An 18,606-nucleotide genomic window follows, 5' to 3' on the forward strand; every position below is an offset into this window, starting at 1 on the left:
TAGATGAACCAGTGGTGCATTCACAGTGGTGTGAAGAGCAGGAAACATCAGTATGATGCTTTGGCTTTTCCTCATGTCTCGACCTGAGCTGCATACTGATTGGTGGAGAGGAGAATCTGTGTGTGTGTGTGTGTGTGTGTGTGTGTGTGTGTGTGTGTGTGTGTGTGTGTGTGTGTGTGTGTGTGTGTGTGTGTGTGTGTTTGGAAGACATGGAGAAGGAAGGTGTTTGGGGAAAACAAGGAGAGAGAGAGTGTGTCTGTTTGTTGTTGTGGTTTTTGTGCGTGTGTGTGTGTGTGTGTGTGTGTGTGTGTGTGTGTGTGTAAGGAAGATAGAGAGCAAAGCCAGATCTTACCCTCCAGCCGGAGCGAGGCCATTCTTTGAAACTCGGGCTCCTGCAGCCAGCGGGACATCCTCTTAAAGGTCTCGCGGCCGGACTTGAGCTTGCCCCAGGGCTTGGGGTTCCTCAGGAGGTCAGACAGCGTGCCCTGTGACCTACACAGGACCCTCTCGGCAAAGATGGCTTGGGGGATGCTGTACCTCTTCAGCTCGGTGATGATCCTCTGGGCCACGTCTCTGGTGTTGATTTCCTCCCCGCCGCCGCCGCCCTGCGAGCCCGGCAGCATGCCATCGCCAGGCGAGGACAGGGAGGACGACGAGGAGTGCAGGTGCTCGCCCATCTTGGAGCCCTGCTGGCTTGGGTGGTGGTGGGGCTGGTAGTGCTGGCTGTAGATGGGGTGAGGGTGGTGGGCCGGTGCGTGCTGGTGAGCCTCCATCTTGTTCAGCTGATGCCCCACCGACACGTCGCCTCCGCCCAGGCCCGGCGGCGACATCTCGCGGCCGAAATCAGACGTCCGACAGAAGAGGCTCCCCCCGTGGACGTCGTAGCCGGCGTGGAGCATCTGGCCGCCGTTGCCGTTGGGGCTGTTGCCCAAGCTGCCGTAGCCGTGCATGGAGGAGGCCAGGCCCGAGCCCGTGGACGGGGGCGACAGGCTCTGGGACATGGCCAGGTCCTTGCCGTACGGGTTGTAGAAGTTGGTGCCGAGGCCCCGGTCGTCGCGCATGAGGGTGAAGCTGCCAATGACGTTGCTGACGGGGAGGCAGGGGTGGTGGTGGTGGTGGTGGTGGTGGAACTTGTCGTCGAAGGGCTGCAGGGGGGTCAGGGTGGTGTAGGTGCTACCGGAGCTGGACGGGGAGTCGCCGCTGTAGCCCAGCGCCGACATGGAGTGGTCGAAGCCCGGCGGACGCGGCTCGGGCTCCAGGGACATGGAGGGGCCCCCGAGGGAGGGCCTGGGGAAGGCTGCCGAGAGGTCCCGTGAGTGCAGCATGGCCCTGCCGTCCTGGCTGTGAGCCAGATCGGGGTGGCCATGGAGGGACATCTCCCCTAGACTCCCATCCATCTTCAAAACCTCGACAGATAAACTGTGTATTTCTTTGCACACACACACCCCACCCCCCTGTGTGTCGTTGCTCTTCTCTTCTTGTTATTGTTGTTCAGCAGCCGGGGCTAACAGTCTGGAAGGTCTCTCGTTACACCAGCCTATGGATTTATTGATTTGTGAATTAATTGATTTCCGGGCTTATGAGGTGTCTAATTAATTATCTGATAACGTTAAGTACTGTCTTCAAACTCCCTCAAACTCCCTGAAAACGAGTTTGCAAATTGCATCAGGAGCTAAAACTGTGATTTTATTCTCTCTTGTGCATCCGCGCGGGGCTCTCTCTCTCTCTCTCTATTTCTCTCTCTCTCTCTCTCTCTCTCTGTCTCTCTGTCTGTCTCTGTCTCTCTCTCTCTCTCTCTCTCTCTCTCTCCCTCTCGCTTCTCTTTGGTGCTCAGCTGCGGTCCTCCCTCGGCAGGAGCCTCGCTTTCTGCGCCTGCTGTTGAGACAAGACAGACGCTGTTATAGTCCGACTGCATTGTAAAACTTTAACCGTCACATTAAAGCAAAAATAAACAGCAGAATAGCGTTTCGTCTCATCGGCCTCAAAAACGCCAATTTAACACTCGTGCATCCCAGACAAAAACAATAATAAACGCGTTGAGAGATATTTCAGCTCACACGATGTTTTAATCACTTCGACCGCATCTCATTTTAAAGATACATTTTTTTCCTTCTTATGCAAAGTTATGAATACAGAAGTATAGCGCGCATGCTAAGCGCCGGGCATTAAGGTGCGTATCGCGGTGCGTATTTACGCCATATGTAACGCATCTGAGCGATGCGATAACTAACTAGCAAACACGACGGCGAGCCAGAGACACACACACAAATAAATACATCGACACGTTGTAGAGAGCTCTGAATCCTACCTTTTTATGATCCACTTCTCTGAGCGCGTCCGCGGCCGTTGTCCGTCCTGTGCATGTCTCCGTTTGTGTCGCCGAGCAGCCCTGCAGATTCACACAATTGGTCCGTCCGCTGCGCGCCCCGGGGTGCTACATTCACCGAAACCAGAGTGCAAAAAAAAAAAAAACATCTGCGGTTACAGACAAAAAAAAATCTATGTCTCTCGCGCGCGCTCTTCGGTCCCGATTCTCGGGTCTTTGTTTTCCACTCCAAAAAATCTCCGGGTCTAGCCTCGTGTGTTTTTTTTTCTTGCTCTACACTAGCAGCTCTCCTCTTTTTCTTTCATTATCTCGTGAGATTTTCCTCCTCCCTCCCTCCCTCCCTCTGCCTGCCACTTCATCGATCTCAGCACCAACTCTTTCTCCTTCTCCTTCTCCTCCCCCTTGCTCACATTGACTCTCCGCTTTCAGTGCGTCACGGCCTTAAAAATCTGACAGATGTGCGATGAAATTCCTACTCCAATTAACCCTTTCTCTCCCGGGGGGAGGAGGAGGAGGGGGTGGGGGGTGACGGGGCAGGAGGGGTGGAGGAGATGCTCCCTTTCTCATAACCCCACAGGTTAAGCCTACTTCAACTGATTGCATGCACAACTTATGAATTATGTGCGCACATCCTGGTCATTGTGCTGCGCTCGGCTGTTTATTGGATCTGATCAATGGGGGTTTCACGAGCTGCGGCTAATGTCGTTTAGTTATTTTTCTTTCTTTTGTTATGTAACAAGCGAAGCTGTTGCTACTTATTGTCACTGTGACGAATCATCTGCAACACGGAGATGGAATGCGAGATAATATAACAATTTCGGCGGGTGGGGAGGGGGGTTAGGGGTTCTTTTCTAAATATGATTGTTATAATTAGTAGAATGTTGCACTCACTTTTTTTGCTTTTATTTCTGATTTCTCATATCGGTGCAGGGCTAGATTGGAAGGCCCCTGAGGTGATTCAAAAAATACATTAAGGGTGAATATTATGTAAATCGCCTCACTGACTTATTGACTCGGAAGGAGAAAAAAAATCTATCCATTTCCACTCTGCTCCACACACATCTCCACACCAGACCACTGTATCCAGCAGACATTACATTTTTATATGTATTTGTTCTCCTCTTGTGCAACCTTTCAGGAATAAATGCTGTCAAGTGACGCTCGTGTTTATCCCAGCTCTTAATCAGCACTCAGCACGCGCCTCCATTCACTCAAGCAGCCAACACTTCAGTCTGGAAAGTCCCTCAACAAGATCAATGCCCACCCCCTCCCCTAAAAAAAGGCCCCTCGACCTGCTGCTGCATCAGCGTGCACGTGTGCTCACGCAAGAGCGTCCAATGACTGTAATTGCGTGTACATTTAGCGTGCCATATGTGGGCTTTACGCTTGGATTTGTGTGCGTGTGTCGAGCATGTGTGCCTATGTGAACGTGCATGCAGCCCCGCGTGCACTTTTGCTTGTTGTAGTAGTGTCCATGCGTCTGTGTGTGTGCGCGCGTGTAAGAAGCATACATATATGTCATCTAGTCTGCATTGGTCAAGCCTGTGCGTGCATGTTTGAGCTCGCGCGCCGGAGAGAAACACAGACAAGACAGAAGCAGGGAGGCAGAGCGCATACTAATCATATCTGTCTGTCAGTTTAATTTTCAGAGATGAGCAGTTCTGGCGTTTGGAAAACAGCGGAGCGGGCTGCGCGGTGTGGGACCGCCGGCTTCCCGGAGCAGATGCTGCCCTATCGATCCGTCCCGCGCGCATGCAGCCAGCACGGAGGGATGCGCGGATGGATGGATGGATGGCAAGTATAGCTGGAGGAGAAATGGTCAACGGCTACAGAGCGAAAATAAAAAAAGATCCTTTTGGAGGTCGGGGTGAAAGTTCACCTTCTGTGGCTGGAAAATCCGAGAAGGGGCTGACACCAGAGCTGGAGCCCCCACTCTACTTCCTGCGGCCTGAAGGGAAAACCGACACCCGGAGGGGCGTTCATGGTCTGGGTTTACCAACACCAAGATACACGTAGAGGCCTAGTACTTATGATCTAGTACTACTTTGATCTAGTCCTAATAGGTATGATCTAGTACCAATACTTATGATCTAATCTAATAATTATGATCTAGTACTAATACTGATTTAGGCCTAATACTTATGATCTACTAATACGTATGATCTAGTACTAATACTGATCTAGAACTAATACTTATGATGGGCCTAATACTTATGATCTAGTACTGGAAGAAGAACAAAAAAACACATCCCCTGCGTAATGCGCAGTTTTGATTAAAATATATATTCCCAAAACTGATGGTTTTGACTCCCCACTAGGTTTCAGATTCATTCTAAGCCCCCTGACTGTCCTCACGGTGGTCAGTAACATTACAGGCGAGACATTTGCATTTCAGCCATTTATCTGATGCCCTCAGAGGGCCGTCGCTGAGCTCCATCACCAACACACGGTGTAAACACACCGAGAGGACACTCGCATGTTTAGACATTTAGCCGCAGCTCTCGTTGCAAAGAGACGCGCAATGTGCGTCGAATAAGCGTTTAATCTAAAGACAATATCGAGCGTGTTTTAGATTTTAACCATTTAGGTGATGCGTCCATCCTGAGGGACGTGCATCAAAATCCCGCATCGACAATATTACAAGCGGTCCAATAGCGTCGAGGTCAGGGGTCAGATGGCATTGCTGTGACCGTGAAATGACCATGCATGTGTGCTGGGAAATACACAGAATGAACGAGCCAAAGATGCAGAGAAGGAGGGGGGGGGGTACTTTCTGGGGGAGGGACTCGGATTCATGAATTCATATTGTATTGGTCGAAAATAGAAAAATAAATAAGCAGAAGTGTGGTGTTTTCTGCAGCAATGGACGCGCTTGTGCGTGCACCCCTCCCTCCACAATACAAGGCCTGCAAAGCTCCCCGAGCTGCAGCAGCAACAGGACGGAGGAGAAATACAGTGCGACATTATTCATCCTGTGCTTTTTACTCTCGCTCCCCCAAATCTGCTGTTTAATCACCGAGTAAACGTGATCACTTATTGGCAAATGATAATGGATGGAGCGCACGCGCGGGGCTCGCAGTTTTGAATGAGATATTGACTCCCTTGTTTGCAGCGACGGGAAAAGGGGGAGAAGAAATATAAATGACTGTTTTTTCTTTATTTTATTGCTGCGTCCATCAGGGAAGAATAATCTCATCTGAAAGGATTAAAAGAGGAAGAAAACAGTCTCCTTCTGTTTCAGGACTTGACTCGTGCTGTAATATAGTTATAATGATAATATACTCATAATTATAATTTACTTCCAAATATATAATAATATCCGTCACGTTGTGATGACAGACTGATGCTGCAGGGTTTTGATTCTCACACACACACACACACACACACACACACACACACACACACACACACACACACACACACACACACACACACACACACACACACTGTACTGACTGGTAAACATGTGAAATCATGCATGTTCACATTGCTTTTCTCCCTTTGCATTGTGTGTGTGTGTGTGTGTGTGTGTGTGTGTGTGTGTGTGTGTGTGTGTGTGTGTGTGTGTGTGTGTGTGTGTGTGTGTGTGTGTGTGTGTGTGTGATGGACATTGGTAAACACACACACATAATACATAGAAAACTAGTTAAATCGCCACATTATTTAATAACGTGATAATTATTATTATCATCATATTACATATAAGACAGAACGCTGGGGATAATAGTATGTTTATCTTTTATTTTGAAAAGGAAACAGAAAGTTGACGCTGGTCCAAAAAAAAGAAATCACAAGAAGTTATTCAATACTTTGTGACAAAAACAATGTATTTACACAAACAACTGAAAACAACCTTCAGAATGAATTATCTTCTTAAAGAAAACAAGTTAATTTCACGTCATCGCCACTGGCCATTACCTGTTAGCGTCATAGCAGCATGCCGAAAGTGAGAAATTGTTTGTTTTTCCATAATTTCTGAATCTAAACTGAATTAATTGCCGTCCAGTTTTGGTGATAACTTTTGGGGGAAAGGTGAGGCAGCAGGCTCTCCGTGTTCTGCGTGATGGAGAACAAGGTGACAGAGAGAAACAGAGGAATCACACTTTTCCTTTCCAACTTCCTCCACCTGTTAGTGAGCGCGTCGCACGCGCATCCATCTTGTCCACGTGGTGATTATTAAATAATGTAAATGTGATTTCTGCTCGTTAGAAGTCAGGAAATTAGATTTTTTATTTTACTTCAGAATCAATTTCATTTATTTATCTATCGTCTCCATTTAATAAAGTTTACTCTCAGCTTGTGGTGTTCAGTGATATTTTATCCTTTTTTTTTAAATAAAAGTTTTACTGCAGAAAACTTTCCAGTGAAGATTTAGAGATGCATTAAAAAATGTGCAGCTGCAGGTATGAAGTTAAACTCAGAGCTACAAACATGAGCATTACACATTTTCTTTAACTCTTATGAAATATAATAAATACTATTACAATATAACAGTCGTTATTACATGATAATTACTATTATTGTTATTATTAATTGTATTTCTAGCTTCATTTGAAAGACAATGTTGAAAGTGACTCAGCACATAAATCCATATTTTATAGCTAAAATAGTAAACTACATTATTTTAAGAAAAACATGTATTTGTAAATATATACGTAATATAGCGATTCGACATGTTTTATTGCAGTATAGACCACAGTGATGATACAATTTCAATGATTTGAATACTGTATGTATACTGTATTTCTATATATACATATATATATTTCGATTATTAAATAAAATGTATCACTACATTTTTGTATCGATCCTATTAACATTCAAACACGAATCTAATTTTAAATAAATCATTTCACAATATGATATAATGCTGTAACTCTTGACAGTGTTTTTCACTTCCTCTTTTTCTTGTTGTCATCTCCATTTTTTATTTCCCCCTCTCATCCCTAACCCAATCGATAGAATCAATTATTATCACGTGACCTGGCGTTACACAGATCGCAATGCGAGTAATCAATAGCTGAATTAATTTGACCGGATAAAATCTGAAAGGAAAAAAAAAAAAACCAATAATAATAATAATAGAATTAGTCATATTGACTCCAACGTTGAGGCTCACGTGAACCTGCAGGACGGATTCTGTGACACAAACATAGATGATTATGAGGTTAAAAAGCGTCTCACCTGAGCTGTTACGTAACATAAAACAATTAAAATTATTAAATAATGTTTCCTCTTCACTTTTTAAAGGGCTTAGCGTAAACACATGTGACCTGCAGGCCTTCGGTTTATCTGCATTAAACGCGTGTGGCCTGCTGCACACACACACACACACACACACACACACACACACACACACACACACACACACACACACACACACACACACACACACACACACATCTGAGTGTATTTTTCACAGAACACACAGCTGACTAGCAGCTCCTTAAATCTATTTAAATCTGCTTTACTTTACACTTTATTATGAATCAAAATGAATACAATGAAGCATCATTGTTATATTATATTTATATTCTCTAATATTCACAGCTGGTATGTCCTAATATTAGACTACAATTGAAAACAGACCTTTTCCCTTAAAAAATAACAGGGAAAATAAAGAGATGAAATTAAATAACACACTCAGAATATTATCTCTGCCTCCATCAGGTCGAACATGCAGAAATACTATAATGATAATCACATTATTTTCCCTCTATTATTTGCAGGTTTAGTTGCAGTAATGATCGCGTGCACGCCGTGATGTGGAACTTGACTTCGCAGCGTGAATAATGTTAAGATCGATCATATCTGGATTAATGCAAATGCGCTCGTTTAATTCACTGGATTCTCCTCCTATGCAGATGAGCCAATAATGCAATACAGCAGCAGAGAGTACTTCGGGGCAAAACTACTAAAAACTACATTCACCTGCAAGAATCACACATAAATATAAAATATTGTAAAATATATAGTTGACTGTTTTTTTTGCTACATTAGTTTTCTTTGGAATACATTAAATTGTCAAAAAACATTGCTGAGGGGATTTTTTTTCTCTTTTTTCCAAATAAAAACAGAAAGCTATTATTTCATTATTTACTATTAGTTCTTCATTTAGAATAGTATGTGTATGTGTGTGTGTTTGTGGGAGCGCGCGTCCGTCTAGAGCGCGCGCCAGTATCGATCTGTGCATTTTAAACAGCCTGCCCTACAACTGTGTTTCATATAAAATGTAAATATCTCCCTTTTATAATTGGCTCCGCATTCTTTATGCAAATGAAATTATCTGCTGAAATTATCTGGTGGCTCGAGCCGCGCGAGGAGAGGAAGAGTGTTTAATCCATGCAAAATGGAGCTCAAGGGGTTGGGGGGGGGGGGGGGGGGGAGGGGCAAAGGTCGATTAGTTGCAACTAGTCTGAGTTTATTTCTTTTCTGTCGTCTCTCACTCTCTCAGCTCGGAGTCAGGGCTCATTACAAGTTTTTTTTGTTTTTTAAACTTCAACAATTAGCGTAGGAGTAAGTCAAGTTTTCCAGGTGTTGTTATTTTCTTCTCTTCAGGCGATTTAAATGTGAAAAGTTAGATGTCAATTCCTCAGTGACACATTTCCTGCAAGTTCATAGTCTGCAGCAATTCTGCTTTTATTCCCCTCAGCTCATACTGAGCATGTTTTTGTTTCTTTTTTATTTTACGCTGTATTTGATTTCATCTCAAATATTTGTTTTTAACTCTCCAATAATTCATTAACTCCAATGATTGAAAGCGCAAAGGCTGATTCATCTATTTTATTTTTCTGGGGTGAAGTGAAGTGAAGACCAACGTGAATATAATCTGCATAACTGTTTGATTTTAGATCTCTAGGACAGAAAATGTGTTTGAGTAAAAGTCCCTTTGTGCAAGTGAGCAAGTGACTACACAGACAAGTAAAGCGACTTACAGTCTCAACTGGAAAACTTTTTCTTTTATAGTTTTCCCCATTTTCTGATTTAAGTCTGCGAAACACGAGCAGAAGGAGACATCTCTTGAGCCATGCCGTTTCACAAAAAGAGAGTTTAAACACACACACACACACACACACACACACACACACACACACACACACACACACACACACACACACACAAACGCACACAAACACATCAAACTCTCAGGACAAACAGGAGATGTGAGGACAAGGCCTGAGCAGCACACAGGTGCGCCCTGCTTCATCTCCACTGAACACAAGTTACACAGCAAACACACACACGCCGCCTGCAACAACTCTGTCAGTTGAGATGCATATGTCAGTTTGTCTGATTTCTGCAGCTTATATAAAATGTCCCTCCTCTCTGCAAAAAAATATAAAAACCAAACACATGCAGACGCACCCACTCAAACGCTTCCACACAAACATCCAAACAAACAAGTCTGCATCTTCCCGGATCCTCTCCCTCCATCCCTCCCTCCATCTTGCCCTCCACGCCTTCCGGTCCCTCTCAGAATAAAAAAAACAAACAAACCAAATAAAAAAAACGCCTTTCTCGGAAAACCTTGGCGTGCATCTGAAGCGATCCCTCGCCGCTCGCTGCTTAACGTGGTCGCTCTGATGAAAGCACAGTTTAAAAAGCACCCAACATATTGATCACACAAACACACACACAGAGCTATTTTCTGCCACGATAATGCATGCTTTAGCCTTGGCCTGTCAGCCTCACGGCGTGTGTGTGTGTGTGTGTTATTAAGTGAAAGTGCAGGTGTGTGTGTAAATGTGTGTGTCTCACAGCCGACAAAAGTGTGTGTCAGTCTCTCCAGCCAGTGTAACTCGTAGTGGGGATCAAAGGCAGCAGTGTTCCCCCCCCCCTCTTACACTTCACCCTTTGCATCAAGCCCCCTCCTCCTCCTCCTCCTCCTCCTCCTCCTCTTCCTCGTCTCTTGCATCTCGCTTCCCTCTCTCCTCCTCTTCCCAATCATTCCCCTGATTTTCCTTTCCCCGGTTCGGCTGTTAAATCCACTCTGCATCCCCTTTTCTCTCTTTCTCGGCTGCGGCTGCTGCTTTTCCTCTCCGTCCGTCCGTCCGAGGCGAGGCGAGGAGTGTGTGTGCAGCCCTAGTCCGCCTCTCTTTCACTCCCTCTCTCTCTCTCTCTCTCGCTCGCTCTCGCTTCTCTCTTTAATCAGCATGTTAATAAGAAAGGTAACTAATCAATACATTCAATGGCCTGGCTTGGCGATTGATACCATCTCCATCCACCTCCCCCTCACTCTCCGCTGCTAAACACACACACGCACACACACACACACACACACACACACACACACACACACACACACACACACACACACACACACACACAAATAAACAGCTAGAGGACTGTCTTGGGTGCAGGGGCCCTCAGTGGTAATTTAGTCGAGTCACTTTATTTAGAAGGCACATTTTTAAACAGCAACACCTGCCCAGTGGGAACAAGCAGCGCACGCACACACACACACACACACACACACACACACACACACACACACACACACACACACACATGCCGGTGTGTACAGATAGTGACACAGGTCCAGATACTCAGGAATGAAAACGGGCCTTTTGAGGCAGGACTTGTAGGTTTTAGGGGCTCTGTTTCCCTTTGATTCTCTTTGCGTGTCAACAGTGAGACATTTGTTCACATGCCTCAAAACAACCCCCTCGTTTTCCTTCATGTGGCCATGCAAAGGTGGAAGTACTTGAGATCGATCTCGGTTCTCAAGAACCCTTTTAGGAGGTCTCGGTCCCAGATGAAGAAAACTTGAGGTTTATATTTCAATGCCACAACAGCGGGAACTGATTTATTTGTTGCCATCATTTCTGATATTTTCTATAAAAAAAAACGAAGCAACACTCAAACACGATAAAATAATAAAAAAAAACATCATGGAGGAGACATTTCTCGTGGTAAATACACGCATTTACATTCTATGGCCATAAAAGAGGCGAATGACGAGGATTTGTTTTTTCTTCTGTGAGGTGGTTTTATGAGAACGTGGTTATTTCCGATCAATTTGAGGAGTGGCTATCGTTTTGCATGTTCCACATTTTACATCTGGAACTGGTCGGGTCTTAGTTTAGACTCGGCCTTGCCCTGCCATGGTCTTGACCTTGGCCTTGACTCAATTCAATTCCAAACCACTTTAACGGTGCACAAAAGAAGGAAACCTCCAGGGGAGGACCGGAGGACTCCACAGAACCAGATTCGGTCTCTACCCCTTCAACGGCTCAGCCTTCTCTCTGCCCCTGGTCTCTGCCATGACCTGGTCTCGGTCTAGCTGGTCTTGACGACCACACTGGCGCATGGTGCTGCAAAACCTCTTGTGCGAGGGGGAGTTTGGGTTGGATGTACGGTTCATAAAAGGGGGAGGTTTTGACGTTCTTTCTTTTAACCGCGACCACGGTCTGTCGTGGTAGCAAATCGTGTAAATAATTGTCACTTAAACATTTGCAACATTTTTTTATTTGTTTTTTCTCGGTATGTGGGACAAACTATGGATTTTGCGGCTACGTTTTTTAGGACTTGAGGTTTGAGAACCTTTCTGTCTCGGCCCTCTGAACTTAGAGGGGATTTGGCGGGTTTAAAAGGTCAGAGATGCTTAAAAAAAAACAAGCGTAACATTTTAAAATCAATACCGCATTGGAAGCAAATTAAGAGAAGCCAGCATTGGGGTAGGGATTTCTTTCTTGTTGGGTCTAACACCCGTACGTAAAGGAACACAGCGTACGATGGACAGTTTCTCAAGGTCTTGGCACCAGAGGAAAGGCTTGATTTTGGGAAATAGATCGAACTGGATTGAACCGTCAAAACTGATTTGCTTCTCAAAGCCGAGATCAGAAGACTTCTGGAAGAAGATACTCTAGATTTTTTTATCCTGTCTTGGTCGAGTCGTCGGAGCGAAGTTTGTACTTTTGTTCTGTTCCCTTTTCCCCCTTTCTTGTCCCCCCCACTCTTTCTCCAGCCATCCAAGGCCCTAAATCCTCCCATTTGAAAAATGTCGGTTGCCAATTGCTGTTAAAGGTATGTTGATATTTGGCCAGGGAGGTCCATGCAGCCCTTTAGGGCGCGAGATGGTTTGGAAGTCACAAGGGAAGGGAATATTTAAGAGCTGAAGACTCGCACAGCTTAAGGCTGCAAACACAGAAACATCTCGCCTTGGACCAAAGCAAACATCCACTTCTATCTCCTCGTCTCTCTCTCTCTCTCTCTCTCTCTCTCTCTCTCTCTCTCTCTCTCTCTCCCCCCCACCACCCCCCACCCCCCCCCCCCCCCCCCCCCCCCAATATTATTAATAGATAGGAGGGAGGAAAATACACAAGCGCACACTGAGACACATAAGTCCTCCCTCCTCGGGATATGGAACTCCAACAGACATGAAACCGCTCAGGCTCCTTCTGAGGAGGACATGAGAGGCATGGCACGGGATGAAGGGAAATCCTTCATACAGGAAGAACACAAGCAGCAGCCGGAATGCAAGGTGGCCTTTCAGGGCCGACTGGATGGGTTTCTCCCCGTGACCCTAAACCAAACACACACACACACACACACACACACACACACACACACACACACACACACACACACACACACACACACACACACACACACACACACACACATGAAACCTCCCACCCCCTTCTGTGCTGCTTTTTTTGTGTGTGTGTGCCTTCTGGTAACTTGTCTCTCAGTGCACAGTTTACAGTGTGATGTAGATCCTTTTACATTTGTCTCCCAGTTTATATCCACCCCCCTCCCCTCTTCTCCTCCTCCTGCTTCTTCCTCCACTTCTCTCTTGCCCTCCATATCATTTTTCACTCGCACAGTGGAGCGATCGATATGTAGAAAAGCACTACGGTATCATGTATCATCGTGGAATATGTGATGTAGATTATGGCCAGTTCATGTTTACAGTATTTTTTTCTGTTGTGCTTGGCTTCCGATGGCAGAGGGTTTGTGAGACGCCTGCAAGCTTTTAGATTGAAGGGTTTTTCTCTGGTCGATCATAAAATTTAAAAAAATGATATGAGTGAAATTTATTTTATTTTATGAGGGGAGGTCGTGCCATGAGTCATACTTCAATAAAAATAAAAGCTGTAAAATGTTCTACTTGCATGCCTGAGCCAAGGTGTCATTTTCATAAATGTGTAGATATGTCATTTATAAGAATAAAGCACTTTATTTCATACACCGCATTTCATTTCACAATGAGAATACATAAATGAACAATCTCTTATAAGAACTATGTATAGAATATTTATTTTGACTGAACTTGTGACAATAATTTCATGACCTCTTGTGTGATTTAGTCAACCATACATCTGATTGCTTTGGTCCTGCGGTGAGAACAGCGGTGTGTGTGTGTGTTTTTATTACTGTGATTGTAAAAAAACGCAATATCCCTCATCCTTCAAATTTAGGCAATTTATTTTGGACAATGACTATTTGAATAGCCCTTTGTTTGTCAAATCAATATTTTCATATATGGTCAACGGCCCCTTTGAAATCGCACCGCTGTCGTAAATGTTTTTCGAGGGGATCTAATTTTTTTTGCAGGAAACCTGAAACCTCATGCGATCTCCATAAAACCGATCGAACGGCTGCTTTCCATCTCCGTGTTTGTCGTAAACATGCCGGCAGTCGCGGATAAAGATGACGAGTATAGAACAAAGATGGTGGACGACGACGGCGCTCTGCTCCCCGATGTTGTCTTCCTTACATCTCTGCTTCGATGCCGCCCCCCACACACACACCGCCGAGCCGAGGTCCAGTTTCATTGCATTATCTGCATGTCCGGAGCGTCCCAGAGGGGTTGCAGAATGACCAGTGGCCCTGCTGACCCTCAGAGCTGCTGTCACCCTTCATCACCCCGCTCTCCATCTTGGATGGTGTGGTCACCTAGCAACCAGGGCCAGGGTTCGCCGCTCATGGACCAGAGGCTATTGGGAAATCAATCGATACGCCTCGGCCCAACCTAGCGAGCTGGCTGGCTGGCCGACTCCCCCTCCTCTCCTTCTCTCCTGCTCCCTACACCCCTTTCCTCCCCCTCTCTCGCTCTCCCTTGTTATGGCCAAATGAAGACGATGCAGTTCTTACTTTTCCACACCTCGCTTGCATGTGGATATCCTGTTACAGGATAAGAAATGCCTCTGCTTGCCAGGAGGCTCGCTGGCTCCTCGAGGCTGATGTATCTGTCCTGTCAACCGGCCTCCATTTCCACCAATGTTTTGGATGGAGAGGCGGAGAAACGGCAATTAATCAAATTTCAGAAGACGATTTCTTTTCCTATCACGGTATCGGCCGAGAAGAAGTGCTGACCAAAAGATTACGCCAGTGCACAGCTGCAGCCCAACCCAGCGCCACATTTATGAATTTTTCTTTCAGCACTCCGGTGTATTTCTGAGAGCAATAACTCCGCCGTCCCCACTCCTCGCATGGCTCATCCTTTGGATCATTTCCACACGGGTCTATGTGAATCTAATTAGAAACCTATCAGACATGAACGCAAAGATCACTTTCATTAGCGGAACAATGAGAAATGTTAAAGGGATTACAGAATCCACCCCCCAAAAAAATGAAGATAGAGATTTTTAAGCTCATAAAAAACATCTAGAAGGTCAGGTCGGTTTAGTGAGGGTCCGCCACAACCTTTTACAATCAGGCCAGGGGTCAGCAACCCTTGAACCCCACCCACCCCCTCCGACCACATTGGAAGGAGGATGGGCAACGGAAAAAATTCGATCACCTTAAACAGTTTAAGACAGAAGGCACGGGGAGAAGGAAGGGGACGATGAAAGGATGGGGGAGGACAGGGTGGAGGAGGAAGAAAGGAGGAGGAGGAAGAGGAGGAGGAGGAGGAGGAGGAGGAAAAGGGGGAGGAGGGGTGAGGGCCAGCACTGACAACAAACCCGTGCTAATCTGTTCTCCGATCAGAGCCATCAAACTGAACGGCTCAGCTAAAGTAGAATCTGGTGGTCCATCTGGACTGCTGAGCGCACCCCCCACCCTTCTGCACTTTGGAGGAGAAATTTAAAACACCTTTGACCTTTCAGGGATTCCACTCCAGTGGTGCAGTCCAACAGATACTGAAACTATGGGCTTTTTCGGTTTATGGACTGATGGAAAGAAGAGTCGGATGTGTCTCGATCGGTTACATTTCGGTGAGATTGACAGAAAAATGTTCGCAATCAATGAAGAAGCAAAAATAAAGAGCGCACTCCGGTGGCAGCTTCTCAAGTGTGATATTTTGATACTTTTTTAATGTTTCTAATATCAAGCTTAATGTCAGACTAATGGTTGAGACAATACAAGCAGTTTTAAGACTTGAAATCTTGATCTCTTGATCTTGTAAAATGCCTAAAAATAAAGAAGAAAAAACAGGCCACGAATTCGATTGATACAAAAAATATATATATATACCGGAAATAATCACCAGCTAACGGCAAAAAAAAGTGAATGTACAGTACAATTTGGGGACTGTACATTCACAGTACCGAAGATTTGCTTTTATATCGGCAATCAATCCTCAGATTAGAGCACTCCTGAGGTGCAAACATGGCACCGCATTGCATTAAACAGCAGATGCGCGTCACACTTGATGCCAAGCAACAACAGGCAGCTGCAGCGCCCCCCCTCCAGATCAGGCTGACAGATTTCTTGACTTTTGTTGTTGGTCATCCTTGCAACTAAGAAGATGAAGCTACCTCTATTGTGGGGGGTGTGTGGCCGATCCCCAGATGGCCGTCCAGCACGTGGCTGGAGGTGGGCCGTGAAATGACCCCCCAGCTGGACACTGTGGCCAGGTCACTGATCTCTGAGCCTCCCCTGACCCCCTCCCTTCCTCCTCCTCCTTTTTTTAGGGCCAGCTGCCATCGTAGTAGTCCTATCCTAATGGTACTGGAACCCCCCCCTCTCTACCCCAACATCAGCGGTTAGCCAGGCCACGGGGAGTGTCCAGCTACCCTCTACCCCTCCTCTCGCTGCATCCACTGGCCTTTCACTGGACACAGGAGAGCCTTGGGGATTGGGGGCAGAGTGTAAAAGGATGGGCTTGTCTGTTTCGCACCCCCACCCCTGTAAAAGATAGGAAGAGGGGGGCAGATGAGAGCAATAGCCACAAGGATGTACCATGGCCACAGAGGCATGACATTGACACGGATGAAAGAAAAGAACCTCTTAACCATAAAAGTGGAATAGTCGCCTCTGGAAATCTGGGGCGACCGCAAATGTGTTGTGAGTGCCGTGGTGTCTCGCTCATTGTCCCCATTACATGTCCCATGGAGTGCAGGAAAGGTGTGGGGGGGGGGGGGGCAGGCAGAAACTAGATGGGCAGAGAGGCAGAGAGGGAGAGAGGGAGGGGTCTGGTGCTTAAAAGCATTCTCAGTGACATACGCAGACATGCATCCACACATGAAAATTACTGCTTGGCTGTGTGCAGCTAATGCGCTGCTGCTTCCAGAGAGACGGGTACAGTTGGATGACTTGGCATGGGCCCACCCGGCGCAGAGGGGAGGTACGCCTCCGCTGGGCTGGAGCCCGGCTGCCTACTGAGAGAGGGGGCTTCTGGGTTCGCTTGCCTGGAGTAATGTCGATAAATCAATAGGACACACGTCACTGCAGGCCCAGAGAAGCCACATGAAACTGTCATTGATCGGCAAGAGGTGGAGTGTGTCTGTGTGCAGGGAGGGTTGGGGGGGGGGGGGGGGGTGGATGGAGGTGTAGGGATGGGAGGGGTGAGGCTGTGGGGGAGGGAGGATCCAAACGCAAGGAGCCCAAGGGTCATCTATTCCCCACTCTACTCCCTCTTCCTCCTGCTCCTCTTTCTTCGTCCTCCTACTCCTCCCCCTAACAATGAAGGCCAGTGCATGGGGTGTCAAAGGTCAGCGCAGTGGCCACTGGCCCGCTGAACAACACCGCAGAGCCGCACGTGCCTCGTCAATAGCTCACGGTCACAGCTCACAAAACACAGAGTGCCTCTGGTGTCAGAGAGGACGACCGCTGCCTCGTCCAGCTTGCGCACATCAAGCCAACCCATTGCGGTTTGTGACCTGCGAGAACAGACCCTGAATGCACCACTACAGAACCAGGGATTGGGGGGGAACCCCTCAAAGAAATACATGCAAGCTGGTTTGCTTTGCACGACACTCTACGAAACCGCCATTTCCTCCTCTGCAGCAGCGTTGGCAACCACAGCAGCCACTGACCGTAGCGAGAAAAGCCACAGCTGATTGCCTTCCCTCCCACACTCTCTCTCTCTCTCTCTCTCTCTCTCTCTCTCTCTCTCTCACGCTCCCTCCCCGCTCAATCCTGCGTTTTCAGCAGTAGTTTCGATTGGCGATCAATACGGCACATGATCAACACGGGCCCCCGGATCATGATATCCATCCCCTTCACTTAGGGCCGAACCCGGCTTCAGCGCCGATGCTCTGGAGCCAACGAGCCTCCGGTTCAAAAAGGGGAGGGGGTGGGGGCTGGAAGTTCAATGCCCACCACGGTCAAGACAGACGGAGACGCGGTGATCGTCTGGGTGTCAAGTTCTCCTGACAGTCAGTTTGGCTCGGCCTGCCGGGTTTCGAGGCTCCGTCCCCCGACCTGACAGCGCCGATCTCCCTCCCTCCCGCCCTCGCTCCCTCTCTGAACCCGCCCTGCTGTACTTCTCTGCTCCCGTGCCTATACGGTTGCTCACTGTGAGCTAATGGCCGGCACATTGATCATGCTTGCTCGACCTCCAAATTGGGGTCAACCACAAAAGAGGCCCACGTCTCCTACTGCCAGGAAACAACTGCCGGTTTCAAACAGTCATCTGTGCGCGTTTTTTTTTGGAAATAACCCAGAAACCCAGGCACCCGGATTTGCGCCCGAATTGCTGCAACCTAGTTTGCCTTCGAGCGTCCTTCAACCCACATAAGGGAGTCGAGGAGGTCACCAAACCCCCACCCACCACCACCAGAACCCCGCCCCCCTGCTTCCATTTCTCACCTCTTTTCTCCAGCAAGCTATTAACCTTTATGTAATTTCTTTAATTGTGGAAGTTGACGCTGGGCTGGAGCCCCACGTCACCTCTGCATTCGTTTCCCTGACACTTTCATTATCACAATAGGTGTATGAAATAGACAGGTGCAAAATGCATGGCAGCCCTCTGTCCTTGCTCGGCCGGTTGCCATGGAAACGGCTGATAGAGTAGGTTATCGATCGCTGTGTCCAGTCCCGTTCCCCCAACCCCCCCCTGAACCGACTTTTTTTCTGCAGTGATGGGCGTGGATCAATAGGCTGTATAT

The 18,606-nt window shown here is 46.9% G+C and overlaps 1 protein-coding gene across 1 annotated transcript in view; it reads right to left on the minus strand.

Moving 5' to 3' along the window:
* The window catches only part of onecutl (one cut domain, family member, like), a gene marked incomplete at both ends in the record, with an annotated part of 8,347 nt that extends 6,950 nt beyond the window's left edge, over positions 1–1,397 (minus strand). The window contains one exon of the mRNA XM_079227085.1: positions 353–1,397. Within this exon, the coding sequence (XP_079083211.1) occupies positions 353–1,397 (1,045 nt within the window). The remainder of the gene's footprint in view (positions 1–352) is intronic.
* Positions 1,398–18,606: the final 17,209 nt, after the last annotated feature.

This window comes from Taurulus bubalis (genome assembly GCF_910589615.1).
Source record: "Taurulus bubalis genome assembly, chromosome: 12".
NCBI classification, from domain to species: Eukaryota; Metazoa; Chordata; class Actinopteri; order Perciformes; family Cottidae; genus Taurulus; species Taurulus bubalis.